Source organism: Mastacembelus armatus, chromosome 16 (assembly GCF_900324485.2).
Source record: "Mastacembelus armatus chromosome 16, fMasArm1.2, whole genome shotgun sequence".
In the NCBI taxonomy this organism is placed as follows: domain Eukaryota; kingdom Metazoa; phylum Chordata; class Actinopteri; order Synbranchiformes; family Mastacembelidae; genus Mastacembelus; species Mastacembelus armatus.
Window position 1 is genome coordinate 22,259,239 of NC_046648.1, and position 20,529 is coordinate 22,279,767.

At 39.8% G+C, this 20,529-nt stretch overlaps 1 protein-coding gene across 3 annotated transcripts in view; it reads right to left on the minus strand.

Annotated features, from left to right (window-relative positions):
- The window catches only part of znf385d (zinc finger protein 385D), a 54,516-nt gene that overhangs the window by 22,896 nt on the left and 11,091 nt on the right, over window positions 1–20,529 (minus strand). For all 3 annotated transcript variants that reach the window (XM_026316544.1, XM_026316546.1, XM_026316543.1), the window contains one exon: window positions 1,070–1,177. In XM_026316544.1, the coding sequence (XP_026172329.1) occupies window positions 1,070–1,177 (108 nt within the window). The remainder of the gene's footprint in view (window positions 1–1,069; window positions 1,178–20,529) is intronic.

Below are 20,529 nucleotides of genomic sequence, written 5' to 3' on the forward strand. Positions count from 1 at the left end.
ACAACACATCTCAGCTCTCACACATAGTTTTACCTGTGGTATAAAAATTAATTACTTGAACATAATTTATCTATTTGTGTTCTCAGCTATTTGAGAAGAGTCTGTCAGAGAGTTTAACATAGATGGAAAACTCAAAGCCGCAGCTTCATTGAATCTTTTAACGCTGTTTAACACAAAGGTCAGGGGTGTTAATTTTAATGATTTTTATTTCTCAAATTTGGCTGCTTCCTCTGTAACGTCTTTAGATAGCGATGTGTTTTCAAATGTCTTATTTGATAAGATAAATAACATCAGGACTTCAATCAGATTTTCTTTCACAGATTTTGATACGGCCTTACCCTGCAGCTATCCTGCCATACTAAACCAGCTCGCACCCATCTCTCTGAATGTTTCACTGGAGACAGTGCCGTATTTCCAGTCCCTGTGATTACATTCCAGCCGAATTTCTTTAAACAGGTTCTGGTTTCTGTCAATTTATGGTTGTTGGCTTTTGTCAGCTCATTCATAAAATACATCATAATTGGTGCAGTAATTTTAAACTTACTAACGGCTGTTTTCCTTCACCTTTGGTGCTTCTACAGACACTGACAGAAGTGATGTTAGTCCATCTGACAAATCACTCACCTGCGTCTTCTCAGCTACAGAAGAAATGAAATTAAACAAATGTTGCTAATGATCAAAAATAATTTAGTGTATCTTTATGCATTTATAATATTTATATGATAGATGTGTGTGTGGAAAAGAAATTAATATATTGTGGATGGTAGTGACATAAAAAACTGCAAGGGTAACCAAAATAAAACAACAAGTCTTAAGAAAGGGATATTTGATGTCACATGAATTGAACCATTTCTGGAATATTTTTTTTGTGCTAAAACATCTGTACAAAATTCCAGAGCAATGAGTTTTGAGATCTTTTGGCCTGACAGACAGACGTGACCATGCATAGAGCCATGCTGCTGGAATCTAAAGGTTTTATTTTGGTTGTATGTGCTTCCTGTTTATTTCTGCCTTGGAGTACTAATGACTTTTGTTTTCTTGCTTCCTCTTTAGGAGAAAATTTGCTCACCTGCGAGTTGAACCTCAGCTGACAAACACTGCAGGAGACGTGCTTCCTTTTGGCGGTGGGAGGGAGGCCGAGGGTGTGATGGAGAACTGCTTTCTGCACTGGGTCCATCTGGAGGATGGAGAGAGACACCGAGAGAGGCTAATTAAAACAGTGCTAAAGCTGACCTGTAAATCAGCTTCACTGGCCCATCACTCAGTGGGCTGTGAAGAGAAAACAGCTTGCTTGGAGCTGTTTAGAAAACGAGACATCCATCTTCCACTTCAACAGGTGATTCTGGCTCAGACATTAACACAGACATATCAAGTATGAATTCTCCATTTGCTTACTTGAGGCATACTGCATCAGTCTTTTAGGGATATTACCTTAATGAACTTAGGCAAAATACCATAAGTTAACACTTAGAGGACACCCCTGGCAGTGTCTTTCCAGCTACTCATAAACTAAACAAATAATGATTTTATCCTGTCAAATAATATTGTCGGTGAAGCCCCAGCTAATTGCACAAGTCACAGAACTCTACTGTTGTTAAAAGTTTGGGTTTAACAGTGTTAGGGACATTTTTTTTGTCCTGACATTAATGGATATTTACAATCTACCATCATTAGCTTAACAACATAACCAGTGAATAATGTGCTTCTGCCTCTACTTGCACAGGTGAAACAGATTTAGTTAATAGGTGCCCCAGTAAGCCATGACAGGCAGCAACACAGCATCAGGACCTGGAACAGTAGCTAAATGGAGTGCTGTTATTTTAATGTCACTTACACCTGTGTTTTTCCTGCCATGATATTTATTCCATGATGTCTGCTGATAAACATCTATGGGCTAATGTGACTATCCATGCTGTGGCAAATTTGGCATATAAATGATGTTCATGATGATGTTATGATTAATGCTGCATATTTTGCTAATGTGAAAGTTGATAAATGTTTGCTGACACTTTGACCCCCCGTGGTGGTAAAGTGATAGGGTTGTTAAAATACCAATAGGGCCCATTCAGCAGCATCATGACATTGGTCCATACCCAAAGCTACACTTGCACACACTATTAAAACTCACAAAAGTGCTATAATGTTGCGCTGTGATAAACACAACCCAATCAGTTTATTGCTCTCTGCTTATTAAACTAGAAAAGCGGTGTAAAAACAGAGTCAAGTGTATGAGCTTTTATGTGTTCCTAATGTAGAACTACATTCTGGAAATTGAAAATGCAGTTGTGTTGTTGTTTCAGAGTACAACACGTTAACTGTTGATACTGCAGTGAAGTCTCTGTTATGTGTTTTACTAGTAATTGGAAGTGGAGTTCTGTGGCATATAGGCATAAGTGATATCAAGCTGTGGCTACACAGATAATACCTATTAGGAGGATAAATTATTCATTTGAGAAAAGATGAAATACTGGAATCCAGAGCACGCAAACATAAGCAAAAGGCCACACACTGACCACATATATTTTCATCATTAGGATGAACCCAGGAGTGGTTGTGCTACTGCATTGCTACATGCTGCTCATCTGTTTGTTATGGCCCTCTCTCTGTGTAGTGACACTGCAGCTTTGGGGAATCAACAAACACATCTGCCTCCCTGAAAAAAGCCTCAACAGGCTCCACTTGGCTGGGGAAGGTGCAAAGGAGCAGGCACTGAGAGGATTAATCCACCTTGACAATTGTGCTGCAGGTGAGCCATATTCTCTGAACACTATTTGGCCAAACTCTTCGTGTTTTCATTATATGGAGTTTTAAAAATAAGTATGTGCACAGTGCTGCATAGAAACAGCTTCTTGAGATGGTCACGATTGGAACAAAAGTTCAAACCTGTGATATTTAATACGTACAAACACAAAGTAATTATCTGTAACTAAATACTAATGATATGCATCTGGCTTATGACACTGACTGAAATACCGCAGCAGTATACTTTCATAATCATGACTGAGATGGTAATTCAGATTGACTAACTCTGGTAGATTTTCATGATTTCTTTTCATAATTACTCATCAATTTGACTTTTTAAATTAACTTCAGTTTGACTTTAAAGAAGCTGAGTCTCTTTAGTCATTTCTTGGTGTTCGTGCTGGGTTACACTGTAAGGTTCTGTTTTATTGTCACCCTGACTGGCGGTGGGCAAGCAATAAAGATTAAGCAAACAAAAAATGTCTGAAGCAAGAAGGCAACTGATCAGGTGCAGGTGACAGCAGTGGCTGGAACGCTGCAGTAGGACAACCTGGCAAAGGCTGGATGAAAACTTGTCTGTGTGTTTACATTGTGACTGACTGAATGGGAGCAGCTGGGTGTGCAGGAGTCAGGTAGTCTATACGGGAGATAAACACTGAGGGTAACAAGAGGGCAGGGAATGGAAAATTCATCCCATTTACCTTAATTCTCTTTGTAATTTCATTATTCAGTAATCCTGTTAATCATAAGAATGTTTTACAGTGTTTTTGTTAGCCCCAATGCTTCAGACAGAGCACAAATTGTGTAAAAATATGACATCAACATATATTCCAACAGACATGCTGGGATTTTCAGCCTCACATGTAACAGCATGGAAAGGATGACAGACAAATGGGTGTGTAGCTGAGAGACATCCAAATCCACTTTATGAATGTTTTCTGTATCAGAATACAGATTCAAATGGGCAAATAGTAGTGGATGTTAAAGAGAAACCTGTATCCAATGAATGAATAAAGTTGTTCATGGTTTTTTTTATGAGACCCATGGTGAATCTGAAAACAAATAAAGTATAAACTTAACTTCAATTGCTTGTGTAATTTGTCTGTCTCAGTAATGTTGTACGGTAAAGAGGTCGGTGAGACCATTAACAGATTTCCATAGGACGGGCTTGTGTTTCCTCGTGCGTGGCTCCTCAGAGATCTCACTTCACAAAGCTGAAATACGAGCTCTGGAACATGCAAGTAGGTTGGAACAACTTCTCTGTCAAGCGAGCACCGAGAAGTGAAGAATGATCAAATGAGGGAATTGGGATGTGCCCACAGTTGAATAAGAGAAGAAAGAGGCTGAAGAATGAGAAGACAGAGGCAGTGCAGATAAACATGACAGAAACCCTGTTCGAGGGATGTTTACCGACATCCCTCCAGGGCGCCACCACAAACACAGGATGGCCCAGCTCAGAGGGACAGGATGGTGGATGGCTGAGCCCAGGGGAGGAAAAGATTAACTGACAGAGGCTGAGGCCGGAGAAGACACACTTGACTAGGGGTCTGATGGAGACTCACTGGAACTGAAGTTCTAAAAAGGCAAGAAAAACAGGAAGAGACTCTGTAAAAGAGATTCAAGGAGGTTTGGGTAAATACCGTGACATGGGTCTGCAGGGGAGACTGATACTGACTCTGAAAGGGGGACAGATAGAGACTCGGACATACACAGGCTGTGAAGGTATAGGCTCAGCTGGGAAGAAGAAAGAGGCACTGAATGGAAAGCAAAAACTGGTTCTGGCTGAGAGGACGTAGTCAGGCTCAGACAATACGACATTCACGCCCACTTCACACTGTGAAAACAACTATTTCTGCCACTTTTTATATGAACAACCAAGTGCAAAGCTGTGACTGTCTTCCTGGAGAGACTGTCTGAAAATGTGCACCATTATTATTACTATTATTTAAATAACATCACATCTCCTGTTTTCTCTATGGTGTCCAGCTTTTCACTCCACTTTCCAGTGCAGCCGTTCAGAGTAAAGCCAGGTCCAGGCAGGCACAGGAAGAGTGAAATATTAAAGCTCAGTCAGAGGTGATAGGCTCACACAGATAGAGGATTAGGCTCAGACGTACTGCTGATATAATGCAAGGCTATTGGAATGGGTTGCTGGGGGCTTTGCATGGGCTCCCATTATAGTCTGACTTTGAGATCAGATTTAATGGGAAAACCCTATAAAACAATTGCTAGTTTATTGAAAAGAAAGCACATTAGCATTTTTCTGAGTGCCACGGATATTCTTCGAGAAGCAGCGAGTTCAGAATTTTTATGTATCTATTTAAAAGGACTTCTGTATATTTTTCTTCTCTGTGTTTATTGGTTCTGCCTTTGCCTCTGTGAGCCACAAGTGAGAAGTAAGTGTTGTTTCTAAATGGTTCGGTTTTCATAGATTGGCTCCAATCAACGATTTCTGCCAAAATGAGTACACTTGGTTTTAGAATCAAAATGTTGCTACAATAAAATGTTCTTGTCAAGGCAAAATAATGTCGGCACTTGATCTGTCAATGAAGTGAGAGAGTCTCACATGAATCACTCACAGTACTCATGTTTACAGACAGTACCCTGTAACATAAAGTAGTCCTTGGGGGGGATTTTCAGACTAGTATGATCCACTTCAGCACTAAATATAAAAGGTTTTGGGGAATGACATTGTTTTTCAGCACTGCAGCAAATTCAGTGGAATATTTCTGTCTCCACAGAATGCACTGCCAAAGAATATGTGTAAACCCAGGCAAAGTACAGGTCTGCAGGGGGATGATATGCAGTTTTCAGTACCAAGTTCTGACATAGTTGAAGATGAAACTTACAAAGTGCCAAAACCAGAACAGATGCTACATGCTGACATCCTGAGGTGATTCATTTTTAAAGCGCTCATCAGCAACGTATACATATACACTGTACATTGTAAGAGAGGAGGGAAAACAATGGTTCCAAGTACAAATACCGCACTGATTAGTAACTGTGGGTTAACAATAGATCAAATAGCCATGAAGAATTATCACCTAACGCTGTAGTTTCCTTCAGTTTTACTGTTTTAGCATTTTTCAGCTTCTTGTTTTGGTTTCACAGCCTGCAACCTTACTGTGTTGGTCTACATAACACTGTTACAGCAGACACAAACACAGTACAGCATTTAGCAGCAGAAGACTCACATACAGTAATTCACTAAGAACAAAGGAAAGCAAAACCGTCAGAAGGAGAATTAATAAGGGTTTTATATTTATCAGCACCAGGATACTCAGTATTCAATTAAATTTTAAAACTCTACTTCATAAAATGATCATTTGTGTATTTCATACTCTGTAAATAAACAGTTGCTACAGCTTAAAGATAAGAAGGATTTCACTTCTTGTGATTAGCTTTGCGATTTAACCCAAAATGAAATAGCGAGGCAGCATGAATACGTCCACAGCCACCTGAGAGATGCAGACAGACAGACTACAGGGGGTAAGGCAAAAATTCATCTGTGTATTCAAATATTGGTACTTCAATGAAAATGTAGTTCCTCTGACTGGTATAACATATGATTGTTCAGAGAGAAGAAATATCTGACTCATAAAAGCTTTTACAGCTTCTTCAGTATTCAAAGCTACAGTGACCCAACACCCCTACTCAAAAGTTAAATCTTATCAGTGTTTAATACACTGGGAATCTAATACAGTGAGAATACTTTTAAAGATGTTTTGAAACACAATATTTAAGATGATATAAGCAGATGATGTTAGGAAGAACCTCTGAATACCAGAGAGAATGATGCTGAATCATTCCTATTATACACCAGAGCTCATATTACTTTCTTAACTGCATATTTTCTTTCATCTGTTGATTTCTATGCTCTGAAAGTGCACATAAAGTGGAGGCAATGTCAGTAAGGTGAAATCAAACAATTCCCACTTCTTCAATTAAAATTCACTTGATGATATACAGTGAAATGTTCAGCTTGGCAGTGAGATCAGCCTTTCACCCTGGAAATGTTGAAAACTGCATTACATTAGCAGAGCAGGGACTCTCCTCTGCCTTTGCCCTGACACACTTAGTTGCTGAAATGGAGAGAAGGAAAGGGTTATGCAACAGTCTACCTTTGGACAGTAAATCTCACCCAAGTGTTTGGGAAGAGAAGAGGATGACACATGGAGTTGGCAAAGTTCGCTGGCAAGGGGGAAGCACTACAGCAGAGATCCAGTTCCACTGTAGCCTGCTGGGAAACCTGGGCCTGAGCTCTGGAAAGCTAATGCTAGTTAAAAACATCTGGGCCATGGGAGAATGGATGACCTCGTACTAGAAATACGCATTGGGCTAGAAATGGGTTTTTTCTCCTTCACAATGCAGATGCTGTGAAATGAATCTGCACTGAGGAGACCACAAGAAATGGCACAATACTGCAAAATGAACAGATGAGATTTGAGCACTTATTCATGGAAATAACATGTTTAAAAAAGGTACTGACTGTGCTACTCTTGTTGAGATTGCTAATTTACCCACAATTCAGTGCTGAATTTGAACCACCCCCTGTGCGTCCTTACATGTGTCTTTAAGAAGCCTCCCTGTCATGTAGCATTTCGCTCCCTGCGTGCACTGAAACATGATGTGTTCAGGCCTCATCTGCAGAGAGCAGCTGCTGTGCTGGGGATATGTTATTCCCCTAGCTCTGCTTCCATCAGCCACCCACCGAGCCACACACTCCACATGGGCCACGTCTGCCAGGGACAGAAATGTTGCAGGAGCAAATGTACTGCAACACACATATAATCCACATGTAAACACACAGTACAAACACCCACACAAGCCAAAGAGTATCACAGGCCCGTTTTTAAGCCTGCAGCAGCATACAATGCACCATGTCAGGCTGCAGTGAATTCAGTGTCATCTTTCAAATCACTTCCTAAAGCTCTAATATGCAATTTTTCCTCAGATGGTTGAGTTCCAGCACCAACACTTGTCAATCATCCTGACGAGCTGCCTGCTTAGAAACACTCCCTTGCCTGAGGCTGAGGTAACTGCAAAGCCACCACAGACCATCAGAGAGCAGATGGTGAACACAGCCAGTCTACAATTAAAGAAGAAGATATGTTTGCTTGTCTTGCACTCACATAAACATCATTAAAATAACTGAAAAAGCAATTTTTGCTAATCACAAAGGGTTTAGGGTCATAGTGTCAAAGGCAGCTTATTATTTTTATATAAAAACGTTGAATAAATCTTTCCTTTTTCTAATTATCATCTTGTGTTCTTCTTCCAGTAGGTCCTTAGTCATTAGTTTTTAATCTCTTATCTCATATACTCACATTTTTAACCTGTTATCTCCTGTTTTTTCCTCTTTGGAGGTATAGGAAGAATAGGTAAAGTATTTCGTGTAAAGCTTGTAAACCAGCATTATATTACATACATTTTTTAGCTTTTTGAGAAAATGTGTCAAGGTTAACACTATATGTACATCTATATCTTCTTTCACCCTGCTCTCGGTGTGTGGGTGTCTCCTTTCATTTATCCCTCAGTCTTTGATTCCCACTGATGTGTCTCTGTCAGTGGAGACAATGGCAGCATGTCGACAGCGAGGGAGAATAAGCAGGTCATTTGCCGGATACTATCTGACAGCCCACAGAAGGCCTGTCCGTCTCAAAGTTCAGCAAAGCTGCTGCAACTGATGCTCCCCCACTCAGCGAGGCCCATAATGTGACAGGCTAACACAGTGATGAGCTGAGACAGTTGAGTCGAGACTTTTGCAGCATCAGACGACTGATGAAAGGGACAAAAACACACACTGAGTGCTATCTGTTTTGCTTCTGGTGCCAGTGTTGTCTGATGTGGGTTTTTGTGTGACGAAAGTATACAACAAAGAATCAGATAATCAATTATGTGACATTTTGGTTTAATTCAGGTGTCTGAACTCTCTTTGGGGAGATTACAATCACTCTGAAGTAGCCGTAACATATTTACTGCGTACAGCATGAAAATCCCATAAAATAACTGCTGGAGGCTGACTGATCAATACTAATAACTTGATGATTAGTCAGAGATTGGGGAGCATTGAACACAACACATCTTTACAAAAACTCTGTAGTACAAATGTGGACAATGATGGTCAATCTTCATTCAAAGAACACTTGAACCTGCCTTTGACTCTCAAATTGATGTACAGGTGTTTGATTAGACAAACCAACACGAGACAACAACTAACCCTGTATTATTTGTGTTTATTGATGCTGCATGGTTTGTTTACATTAGTAAAACTGTAAAACATATGGTTATCTGCCTTCATCTAATACACAAAATGGCCGTTTTCGATCTGCTGTATAACGTTTTAATTATGAATGTAAATATATGTGAATAATTTATGTGGTCAAACAAATTCAGGATTGGGGCTTAGATGTTGAAAGTATAACTCTGCTCCATATGAACAAAACTAGAAGCAGTAATAGACACAGAAACAAGTTCCTTTCACTCACAAGGCCAATATTATTCCTTGTGTTAAAGGTGGCAAGGCTCTCTATTCATAAAGCAACATTCAAACATTCAAAATTAAGCTTTTAAAACTGTTTGATTAGGGTTATGGAAAGTTTGCTGTCATGGTTAAAATGTAAAACACAGCAATAATAAGTTCAAGTGAAAGACAAACTGACTGCACATAAACATCCATCCATCCATTATCTAGACCCACTTATTCCTATTTAGGGTCACGGGGATCTGCACATAAACATACTTCCATAAATTGGGATTTTATTTGCAACAGTGGCACTTTTAGAGTCTTTGTAAAGAGATCTACTGCAAAGGTTAATGTCATACCACTCTGAGTTAGTGTGTTGAGCCTCTGGATAGAATATCCCTGCCCAACAGATGCCTGTGTAGTATTGCCTTATATACAGTTTAAACTACATGTGAAATATGGATTGACTGAGGCATGTAGTGTTTATACTGGTGAGTCTGTTCGCATGCCGCTAGAGAGGAATCTGGTCTAATGACAACAGAGTATTTAGAACATCAATTCATACCTGTCAAAATACATATAGAGAGAAGCGGACACATAAGGAGAAAATGACCGGTCAATGTAGGCTGCACTGGCGAGGTCTAAATGCTCTATTCACAGCCTCGCTTACTATTAACTAAAGTGGGATGAATGACCTGTCAAATGTAATCCTCCCCCCGATGTGTCTCCCAGTTACCTCCGCCGTCTGACCCAGTCCGTTAGTTCATCAACAGCCGCTGTCAGAGATTGTTGCCACACGGCAAAAACTTGAAATTAGCAAGTCAAATCCAAAGGGGGCAGGTGGAGGTGGTGGTGGGTGGGGGGGGGGGGGGGGGGGGGGGGGGGATTCATTGGCTTATAATGAGTGAGCTCAGGCTTCCAGGTGCTAATAAGAACACAGAACATTATGACACAGGAGGAAGGTATTAGCATAGATTCATTCTAAGTACTAGACTATATGGAGCCCTGAAGCTGACAAAATGCAAAAGGTTAAAACAAGTCAAAACTATAACTGAAAACATCAGCATCTTCATTTTATACGACATTATTCCTAAGTGATGAGCAGGTCCACTTCCAGGTTTTTCTAAATGCTAAACTGCCACAGACTTGAGGCTTTTACGCAGAGGACGACAGGTGAGGAACACATGAGAAATGTACCCACAAACAAAAACAATTCAGTATAAATGGAATATTAAGTTTCTATTGATAAATAAAAGAGTAGTAAATATTAATTATTTTAAAACGAAGCAATTTCTGTCAGCAGCAACTAAAATGTCAGAACCAAACCACATTTATTTTTAACATGAAACTTTTAAGAAATGTTTAAGAAATAACAGCTGTAGAGTAAAGGTTGCTGTCTGAGAACAGACTCACAGTAAAGCCTGTTATCCTGGAAAGGTTGTTTTATTTATGATTTCACTAAACAAAGCTGAGTATTTGCCTCCTTTAGGCTTTTTTCACACATAGATTTAAGTTATTTTTATGCCACCCAATTATGTGTGCCCATTATAATATTTCAGGCGATAGAAGCGCTCAATACCAGACGCTGTATCAATTTACAAGCTGTATTCTGAAGTGTGCAGTTATGTGCAGTATAATGAGTATAATGACTCTAACAGACACACATGCAGAAACGAAGGGGAAGACTGATAGTGTAGATAGATACAAGAAAAAAGAGAAAGATTTCAGTGTTGAGTGATTCACTAAATAAGAAAATTCACAGTCTGTGCCTTGAATGAAATTTATCAAATCTGTTTCTATCTCCCAGCCCTTCTTTCAAATGCTAATGGTTTTAACTGAGGTACAAAGATATATTTGATCTTCCTCTAACTCTGCACTTCCCTCTTGAAGCCTGTGGGGGAAATGTCTGTTTCCACTTGATTTTTTGCTTTTCCTTAAGATTGAGATTCTTCAGTCTGACAGAGATCATTTGTACTAACTCAAAAACTACAGCTGTCTTCAGCTTTTTGCCAAAATGTAGGATTTCTGTTTATTTTTTTTTTATTTCTGAATAATGAAGAGCCATAAAAAACCTAAAGTAGACTGCCTATTTCATTTAATGATTCTTTATATGAACATTATATTTTTTAAAGGCTGTAGCTTAGTCATGGGAAATTCCAGATAGAAGCTGAAGCAACAGTTGAAACGAAAATAAAGAGGTTGCATGCACTAAATGGATAAGTTTCATTGTGTTTAAATTTCAAACATTGCACTTTATTTGTTTTTTACTGCCATATTCTTTCTTTGCCTTTAATTCACCATGACTGTTGTCCCCCCTCCAGCAGTCAACACGACATGCCTGTTTGTTGCCAGGTATGAATGTTCCCTCTCTGTTTTCCCATTGCTCTTCCCAGCTGACCCCTCTCACACCACCGGGCCCATCAGGATGAAATACTGAACTGGGAGAGCTCCCTCAAGGCATTTGGCAGCATCACACTCTGTTCCACATCCAGCTGAGAAGAAAGATAAAAATATAACTCTGTAACCCCCTGTTGCATCAGGTCCTCCCATAACTTTAGACCATCATGCTGCATTCAGCACCATCACAGTGCCCCAACTGTCAGCTCTTATGTTTGGCTGTACTGCCACAGTACCACGTGGTCCATTCAAACTAATTTCCCATGATATTTTGACCTAAAATCCAGGGCATCAAAGACTTTACAGTTGCTATTCTAAAAAAATCCAACTTCAGGCAGAACCACAAAAAAAACAACTTTGTTTTGTTCGATTGGGCTGATAAATAAAAATGCAAAACAGAGTTTGTGAGCAGTCAGTTCTTAAACAACTGATAGCTGAGATGGGAGTCTGGGGATGCATTTTTTTAAATTTCTATTCATTTAATAGTTCCATTTTTAAGTAAAGAATTGCATTTAACAGCGCTTTAACAATGCTAATAAAGAGGTTCCAGTGGGTCGATCAGCCCACCAATTTGTCCAGGTTTAAATATATAAACTACTATTGTATGAGCTGACACATTGCTACAGATATCAGTAGTAACTCCTAATGTACAGACATTCACGTTCAAATATAAATGATAATCACTTTAACAATCCCCTGACTTTTATAAGGTAAAAATGTCAGGTCAATGTAATTTCCAGTGCCAAATACCCACAATGCTAATGACAAGCCCATCAGTCTGACCTGTAGGCAACTTTATGTTTACTTCTAACTGGAAAATGTTAAACATGCTAAACTAAGCTAAACCTATACCCACTAAACAGCAAGAAGTAAGCAGCTTGTCATTGTGACCATGTTATCATGCTAACGTTTGCATTCAGATCAGCCTCACAGAGCCACTGGCCTGGCTGCAGAGTGTTTTACTTTGTTTCACAATGATTTGATTAGAAAATTAGCTGAACACCATTTGGTCTTCATGAAGGTAAACTTATAGATCTTCACCTGCCACTGACAGCTGGACGTAAACATGAAAACTGTTACATCATCTGTAAATGTGCAGATTAGTCATGACACTGCAGAGAATAGGAGCGTTTGAAACCTCCAACTGAAAAGCCTGGAGTCTGGAGCTAAACAGATGAAGGAAAGCACAGCATCTATAGAAACTAACAATCCATGGAAAACTCAATCACAGCGCCCACGTTATTTGATTGACAGGTGATCTGTCACGTATGCGATTGTGAAACAGCAGTTGTTACGCCCCAGCCTAGGGGTTGCCGGAGCGTAACACGATTGTGGAGTTTTCTGAAGAACTCAGAGACAAATTATAGTCATCATTGACCTTTAAGAAAAGGTATATGTGTTTAAAAATGTATATATTTAATTTGTAGCATGTGCTTAATGTCTAATAAACTTTAGAAAAGTGTAGTGTCAGGACATTCAAGTCTTTTTGAATATAAATCACCATCCATTGGTGCAATAAAATTCAAGTGGATGGAGTTTGATCGTGTTTTTGCTAAATTCCCCCACAGGCTAATTTCTAATCCATCATTCTGTTTCAGCTACACCCCCAGGATGGAGGAGAGTGTCGCACTCATGACAGGGTTCAATAAAAACTAAGATTAAACGATTTATCTTCTCATAATATTCCACCATGAATATGAAACAAGGCTGATACTGTGGTAATGAGAAAGGAGCCAGAGGAGCGTGGCCATCTATTGGATTTCCAAAATCAATGCTCTCAGATAGAAAAATGCATGAGAAAACACTGAATTTTAACAATGCAACGCATGTCCTATATTTTTCTGTAACTTTCCTCACAGCTCCTGTGGGGTTTCAAATTTCTAATCCTGGTTTTACTGATGTTGGTATTCTTTAGTTTCACTTAGCGGGAGGCATCTGCTGAGCAAGCATGCTTTTCTATCAACACTCCCTGCTCTTCATGTATTCAGTTATACACATTTGTGATTATTATCTACTATAGTAAAGCCTTGGACTGTTAAATACAGACTGCTCACACTCACAAGCTGCATTTGGGGAGGTTTCCCTTGTGGTTATGTGCTCTCATCAAACTGCAACACAGCAAGAGTTATTGCATTTTGTCCATGAAGACTTTCCCAGCCAAAGCAGGAACTCAAACCTCTCACTTCAAACCAGCCCAGCATCTTAAACGCCCAGACAACACTCATCATCTTATAGAGGCCTTAGCAGCATGAGTGATTTGCGGATGACAGTTGTTTGATTTTTCTTGGCTCACAGGGGACACATTAATGTAAGCTCACAAAGGAACAAAAAACACTGCTCAGGAAAAAAATACATATGAGAAAGCTTTACAGAGTAGAAGTATCTGCAGACAAACAGGGTGTGTCCGAAGACCTCGTACTGCTGGAACTCACACGTGGCTGTGTGAGCCCCAGGCTGCCTCGTCAGAATGATAATTTAGTCCTAAGAGTCTGTCACTCCCATAAATCCTACGGTCAACCTTGTCTCAGTGCGAAAGGACACCACTGAATCCTCCCTCTGAGACTAGTGTGCTTTTCATTATGGGAACAAAGGTGGTGCAGGTGCAAACTGCTCGTACTTGCGCTCCAGCTGTTTCTGCTTTGACAGTGAAACATGGTGCAGCATGAGGCGGATCCTAATGCATGCACACACAGCGAAGGAGCATGGAAAAGGAGAAGGAGAAGGAGAAGGAGAAGGAGAAGGAGAAGGAGCATGCAAGTCAGAAACATCTGTCTTAAAAGGTAATAGTACTCCCTCAGTGGGCAAAGACAAACCACACGTTTTCTGGCCAAGTACCATCAGGCTCAGGCCTCCACTGAGACAAAGTTGTCAACATGAGAGAAGAAGAAGAAGAGAAGTACTGTGAAGCCAGTTCTCTTTTTGTAAGATGATCATATTAAATCAGGCTGTATAACATGATTCACATTATCTAGGGAACTTCCAAATACTGAATTTACATATTTACAGCTGTACTAGTCCTTTAGGCCAGTGGTTCCCAAATATTTTGGCTTGTGCCTTGTTTTTACTTATGACCCATTTTCACAAGCTGCATAAAAGTTGTGACCAGTTAGACAAAAAAACAAAGCTCTCTTCTCTTGGCTGTTTCTTCAGATTTACATTAATGTCAATCATCTTTTAACCCTAAGGTTAAGAACCACAGATGTTTCCTCCATATTTTACTTGATTAATATGGATATTTATAAAGTATCGCTTCCAAGTGAAAAAACAACCTAATAGGAGGCAAAACCTGTAAGTGCTCTTAGTGCTGCAGCATTGTGGTGTGTGTAACCATGTTTGTCCATCCTACAGTACCTCTGCAGTGTTGCATGTTTGATGCTGCACGCTCCCTTTAATCAAAGCACGGCATCTGCTAGTGTCAGTGTAATCAAGTTTAATTTAATGTAGTCTAATGTCTATTTTAATTGTATCCTCAGAACACAGGGATAACCACACTGATGTGCAATAATGTGCCCAAACTATCAGCATTGCCACTTCAACCAAGCTTTGTCAGCATCATGATCATCGGTTTAATATTTGTGTTCAACTACGGCAAAAACTGATAGGACAGGATTTTTTGTAGACTCTGGCTTTTGGTTGTTTTTCAGCAGAGCGGTTTGAAATTAAACGGTTGAAAATGAGGTGACAGCTTCAATGAACCTCAAATCTGATACATGACCTCAAGATCCAGTGCTTCTACTGTTTTTCATTTCTACTTTCAGTGATCACAATTCTCACAAAAACCTAAATCTAAAACACACTGCATAACTGCTACATACCTGTTTGAATTCTCAAATTGAGTAGTATTCCCTGTTTTAAGATGGCCAGATGGGCAGCTAAAGCTGACATATTTTTGTTAGCACCTCAAAGAACCGCAGGCATGGCAACACCATCAAATAAGCAAAAACAGATTGCTCGAGTCTTCAGTTTCTCTCTTACATCAAAGCGTCTGATGTGGAGAAGGTGTGCACTGAAAGATGGCAGAGAAACAAATATATATCACTATCGTTCGATTCACACCCCTGTGTTCAGTCATTACCCATCATCACATTTCAGCACCCAGAGGAGCTCTGAAAATTGTTACCTTAATTGTGGTCTAGAGTACCAATTGGTTGCTCTAACAAAGACTGGACTACAGCACCAGGTCAGCTGCGCCTGGGAAGCTGGCACTAAGCTGCACCATAAAAAAATCATATGGATCTCCCCACTATTATATTTGCATTCCACAGGAGAGAGAGCAGTCAGCTGGCAGCTATCCAGAGAGAATGAAATATTATCGTGGGAGAGCACATCAAGACGAGCCTGGCCAACATAAAGCTTCCACTCAGTTCAGGGGGTTAAAAAGCCCCAGAGCATGAGCTAAATGATAAGGGCCCCTGTGCTGCACATTACACATATATGCACTCCATTCCACTCCAGCAGGTGTGACTTGCTGGAAGGAAGGCGGCCGGCGCCACGGTGGTCTCGCTCACTCTCGAGCTTTGATCATTCCCCATCATTTTGTGAGCTTGCATACTTCCCCTAGGAACACAATTTAGAGAGTCCATTAGATGTTTATGGGACATGTGTAAATCAAATGAGTCTGCAAGACAGCCCTGACTCACCCTTTGTTCTTTTCAGTTTGTCATAATACACAGTGTGCTTTGAGCAATCATTGGTCATTTGAAAGTCAACCAACAAAAAGGAAGGATAGAGCGGAAGGTTGTGGAAGTAAACACTGTAAAAACCTATTTTAATGCTTTCTCTTATTATTTAATGTTATGGTCATCAGTTTAAACCAATTCAACTCACAATAGCACTGAAACCAGGCCAAATAGTAGAGCTGTAAAATCCAAACAACGAGCTGAAAGACATTCAAATGAATACATAAAGCTAAAGGGAACAGCAGAGTGTGTTTGTTGCACTGCATTAATTCAGCATGACACAGTACTTATGTTAGCCAATATCTCTTTGTAAGACGGATTTTTTTTTTTTTTGGACTAACAAGTAGTAAAGAGAAATGTATTGATGTATCAAATGACCAGCAGACATTATTTATAGTCGACTCAAAGGCAGCAGTAGCAAACTGCAAGAGCAACTAACATTTTAAGGAGCCAGTGGAGCGTGGCCATCTACTGGATAGAAGAATTTGTTATTCGTACAAGTTGACTTGCAGTAACCTGCACAGCTGCATTGATCTCAGCTATCTCTATTATCGTAGCTTTTTTTTTTTTTCAGGTTACAGCTTTGAGGTAGTTGGCTCCTAATGTCAACTACAGAGCTATAAAGGCTGTTTCGCTAGTTGGAGGAAAGAGCAGTGAGTGTGCACTCCAGATGCAGCTAAACAGCTGAACAAATCTGAAATGTGATTTAGTGATTTAGATGTCAGGCTGGCATTGACGTACTCCAGCTGTCACTCATCTAACCTTGCATATGCGAAGAATACAGGGGAATTATTATTATTATTCTTATTATCAAACAACTGACTTCACTATTCCATCACAGCCACTGATGCTAACATTGACTTAGCAAGGGTGGGTACACATCAAAATAGACTGTGATGCTGTCGTGAGTGCAGACAGAGGCCTGTGTGTCACTGCTACAGCAGGACTACAAAGCAATTTCCCAGCGTGCAGATCTGTGCACAGAATTGATAAATCACACTGCTGATTACTCTGCAGGGGGAAATGGAGTTTGTATTGTTTCTCCAAGACAAATGTAGGCTGTGGGCAAGATGGATCTTATTTTCAAGCCCAAAAAAAGACAACCCAAACACACACATGCACATACCTCCCCATGTACTCTTTTAAACTGAAAACTACTTTCCCCCCTTTCACTTTTCTCTTTCATTACACTCCAAAACTCAACACTTTCTGCTGAGCTCTCCCTCCTTCCCCCCTTTCTTCTCTGGTTTGCTCCATTTCTTTCAAGCTGGCAATTTCAATAACTTCTCTACAACAGAATCAATTGGAACTTGGAGAGCAATCCAAAAAGTTCTCCACAGTCCACTTTCCATTTCTCTTCTGTAGCAAAGTAACTATGTGCCATTCTTAGCACATCCATGTGTCTAGGTGTTTTCTTCAAACACCAACACACCCTGACACAAATGTTTTAAATAACTCAAAGATGTCTTAAAAAAAAAAAGTGTCCGTCCAATTTTGGTGAAGAGACGTGTGCAATGGAGGAAAGTGTCAGGTGTGATGTGTGACAAAAGAGTGTCAGCAAGAATGAAAGGAAAGGTGGACAAGACAGTGGTGAGACCAGCAATGTTGTCTGGTTTAGAGAGAGAGATGTTGAGGTTCTCTCTGGGAGTGACGAGGATGGATAGCATCAGGAATGAGGACATCAGAGGGACAGCTCATGTTAGATGTTTTGGAGAAAAGGCCAGGGAAGCCAGATTGAGATGGTTTGGACATGTTCAGAGGAGGGACAGTGAATACATTGGGAAAAGGATGCTGAGGTTAGAGCTGCCAGGAAGGAGGCCTAGAGGAAGACCAAAGAGGAGGTTCTTGGATGTAGTGAAGGAGGACATGAGGATAGTTGGTGTGGGTGAGGAGGATACAGAGGATAGGGTTAAATGGAGGCAGATGATTCGCTGTGGGGACCCCTGAAGGGAGCAGCCCAAAGGAAAAGAAGAAGAAGGATTTCACTTCAGTTAAAGATTAAATTGCTCTGTTTAAAACCCTGAATTCTCTGAACAAAATGGGATGAAATAAAACATGACACATGTTCATCATCGTTCATTTTAGTTTGTCTGAATCCACATTCTGGTCCTGGAGTGAAACAAACCAAGTGCCTTCCCTGATTTTACAAAAACACACGAGGAATGTTGTGCCGGACAAAGCCAAAAACTCTGATTACACAAAATATCTTTTGATGAATTATTTCTAGATGTGTTAGTGATAAGGTTATCCATATATGGAAATATCTGGATGGTCAATTAACACATGTCATGCAGAAAATATCATTTGTATGACATAGTGACAGTTGTCAGGTCAGGACTGGTGCATCCAAATGAGCTGCTTGGATTCAGTGACTTGTTTTGATTAGATGAAGACATGCCTGTCAGGAGATACACTTTGTTATTATGGGCACTAAACAGCATGAAATGTGTCAAAAATGTAATATTATTTAACAATGTGATACACTGCACATAGATCATTTATTCAAGAGGGCACATTAATTCAAATTAACGCTTAAAGTGGTCATTTGCAAACACAAGTAAATAATCCAAAAGTCCAATGAGTCATTTGATTGTATGTTTTTTTTTTCTCCATGGCACCTGCTGGTCTTTGTAGTTTTTGGCTACATTAGCGAATTAAATACAAAAAAACAATAGGCCTCATCTCATGGATAAAAATAAATCTGTAAATCAAGGACTAAGTACTGCAGCACTGCTCAACCTCACAGTCTACTACAGGAATACTGTACCTACTGTTACGCAATAGAAACAGTGGAGTACTATTAAATCTTATATAAGGTATATATTTCAATGCATCATACAGGTGATGAGATAATTAAAATTACATGAATATGTTAGTCGGCTCCATGGAGCAGTAGCTGCACTTCAAAATGTCCATACTTTGTAAGTCTGGAGACTGTAGTGTCCTTCAGCTCTGCAACATCCTCACGGAAAGTTACTCCCTGATCACTGCTCTATGTGGCTGCAGAGAGGAGACCAAAAGCAGCTTGTGAATTGTGCCACTGAATACAGTATCACATCTTACAGAGACTGTGCCAGATAAATAATCTTAAGCTGCTTCAGATATTTAGTCAAATATCCATTAGACATGGTTAACACCATGACACATCATAGAAATATTAAACACAAAGTACTGTATGGTAGAGTTAGGACAGCGTCCCTGTGATATATCTCAGCTGCTGGCATAAGCCTGCATTTATGTTGCCTTTGTCGGACGATGCCGTACTAAAAAATAGCCTGTGGATTTCAGAAACTAGTTTCGAATTACAACAGCAGCAAACAACAGTGAGCTGTGACCAAACCCTTTTCTATATATTTCTTATCTGCTCCAGTGAAACAGAAAAACATGTAAATGAGACCAACTATAGTGTCCATCCAGCTGCACTAAAACCAGCGGTGGAAGAAAGATTCAGATCCATAACTTAAGGAAAAGCAAAAACACTACAAGAAAAATTCTTGCATTTCAAATTTTTGCTTCAATAAAAGTACAAAGCAGCCAAATATACCTGGAGTGCCAAAAGTAAAGTGGCACATTTCATATCAAAGTATTAATTGTTGGATTATAATTATTGATGCATTACTGTGTAATCGCTTTAATGTTGAAGCTGGTAAAGGTGAAACTAATTTTAACTAGAGTGACCTTTGTTTTATTAATCCTGAAAGTCTGAGCTGTGATTAAATCACTTAAGTGACAACAGAAAGATACATGAACAACCTCATTGTGAATCCATCTGCTTTATAAAACAGTACAGATGACCACAAACACATGGACAGATACTGATTCCTGGTATAAAACAACTTTACAAAATAAACTACCACAGATAAACACATTAATTTACAAATCAATCAACCACTATATTATAATATTTGTAGATATTAAATCACACCTGGGAATAAAAACTACACAACACTCCGCCCTGCTCTGAACTACAGCATCACCTTGAAAACTCTTTCTGACCTGGAGCCTCCTGAATGACCCCGTTACCCCAAGTGAAGTCTTTTTTCTTTTTCTTTTGAAGCCACATTTCTCCCTTTACATTTCGCTCTATAAGGAACCCCACTTGGAGGAAAAAAAAGACAGAAAAACAAACATCCTTTCTTTCCCTCTGGCTAAGGATTTCCTGATTGTCACTCAGCCCAGAACACGATTGCGCAAAGGCTCAGCAAGAGGCTTTGGTACAAGTCCCATTCGTGCAGGTGTGGACAC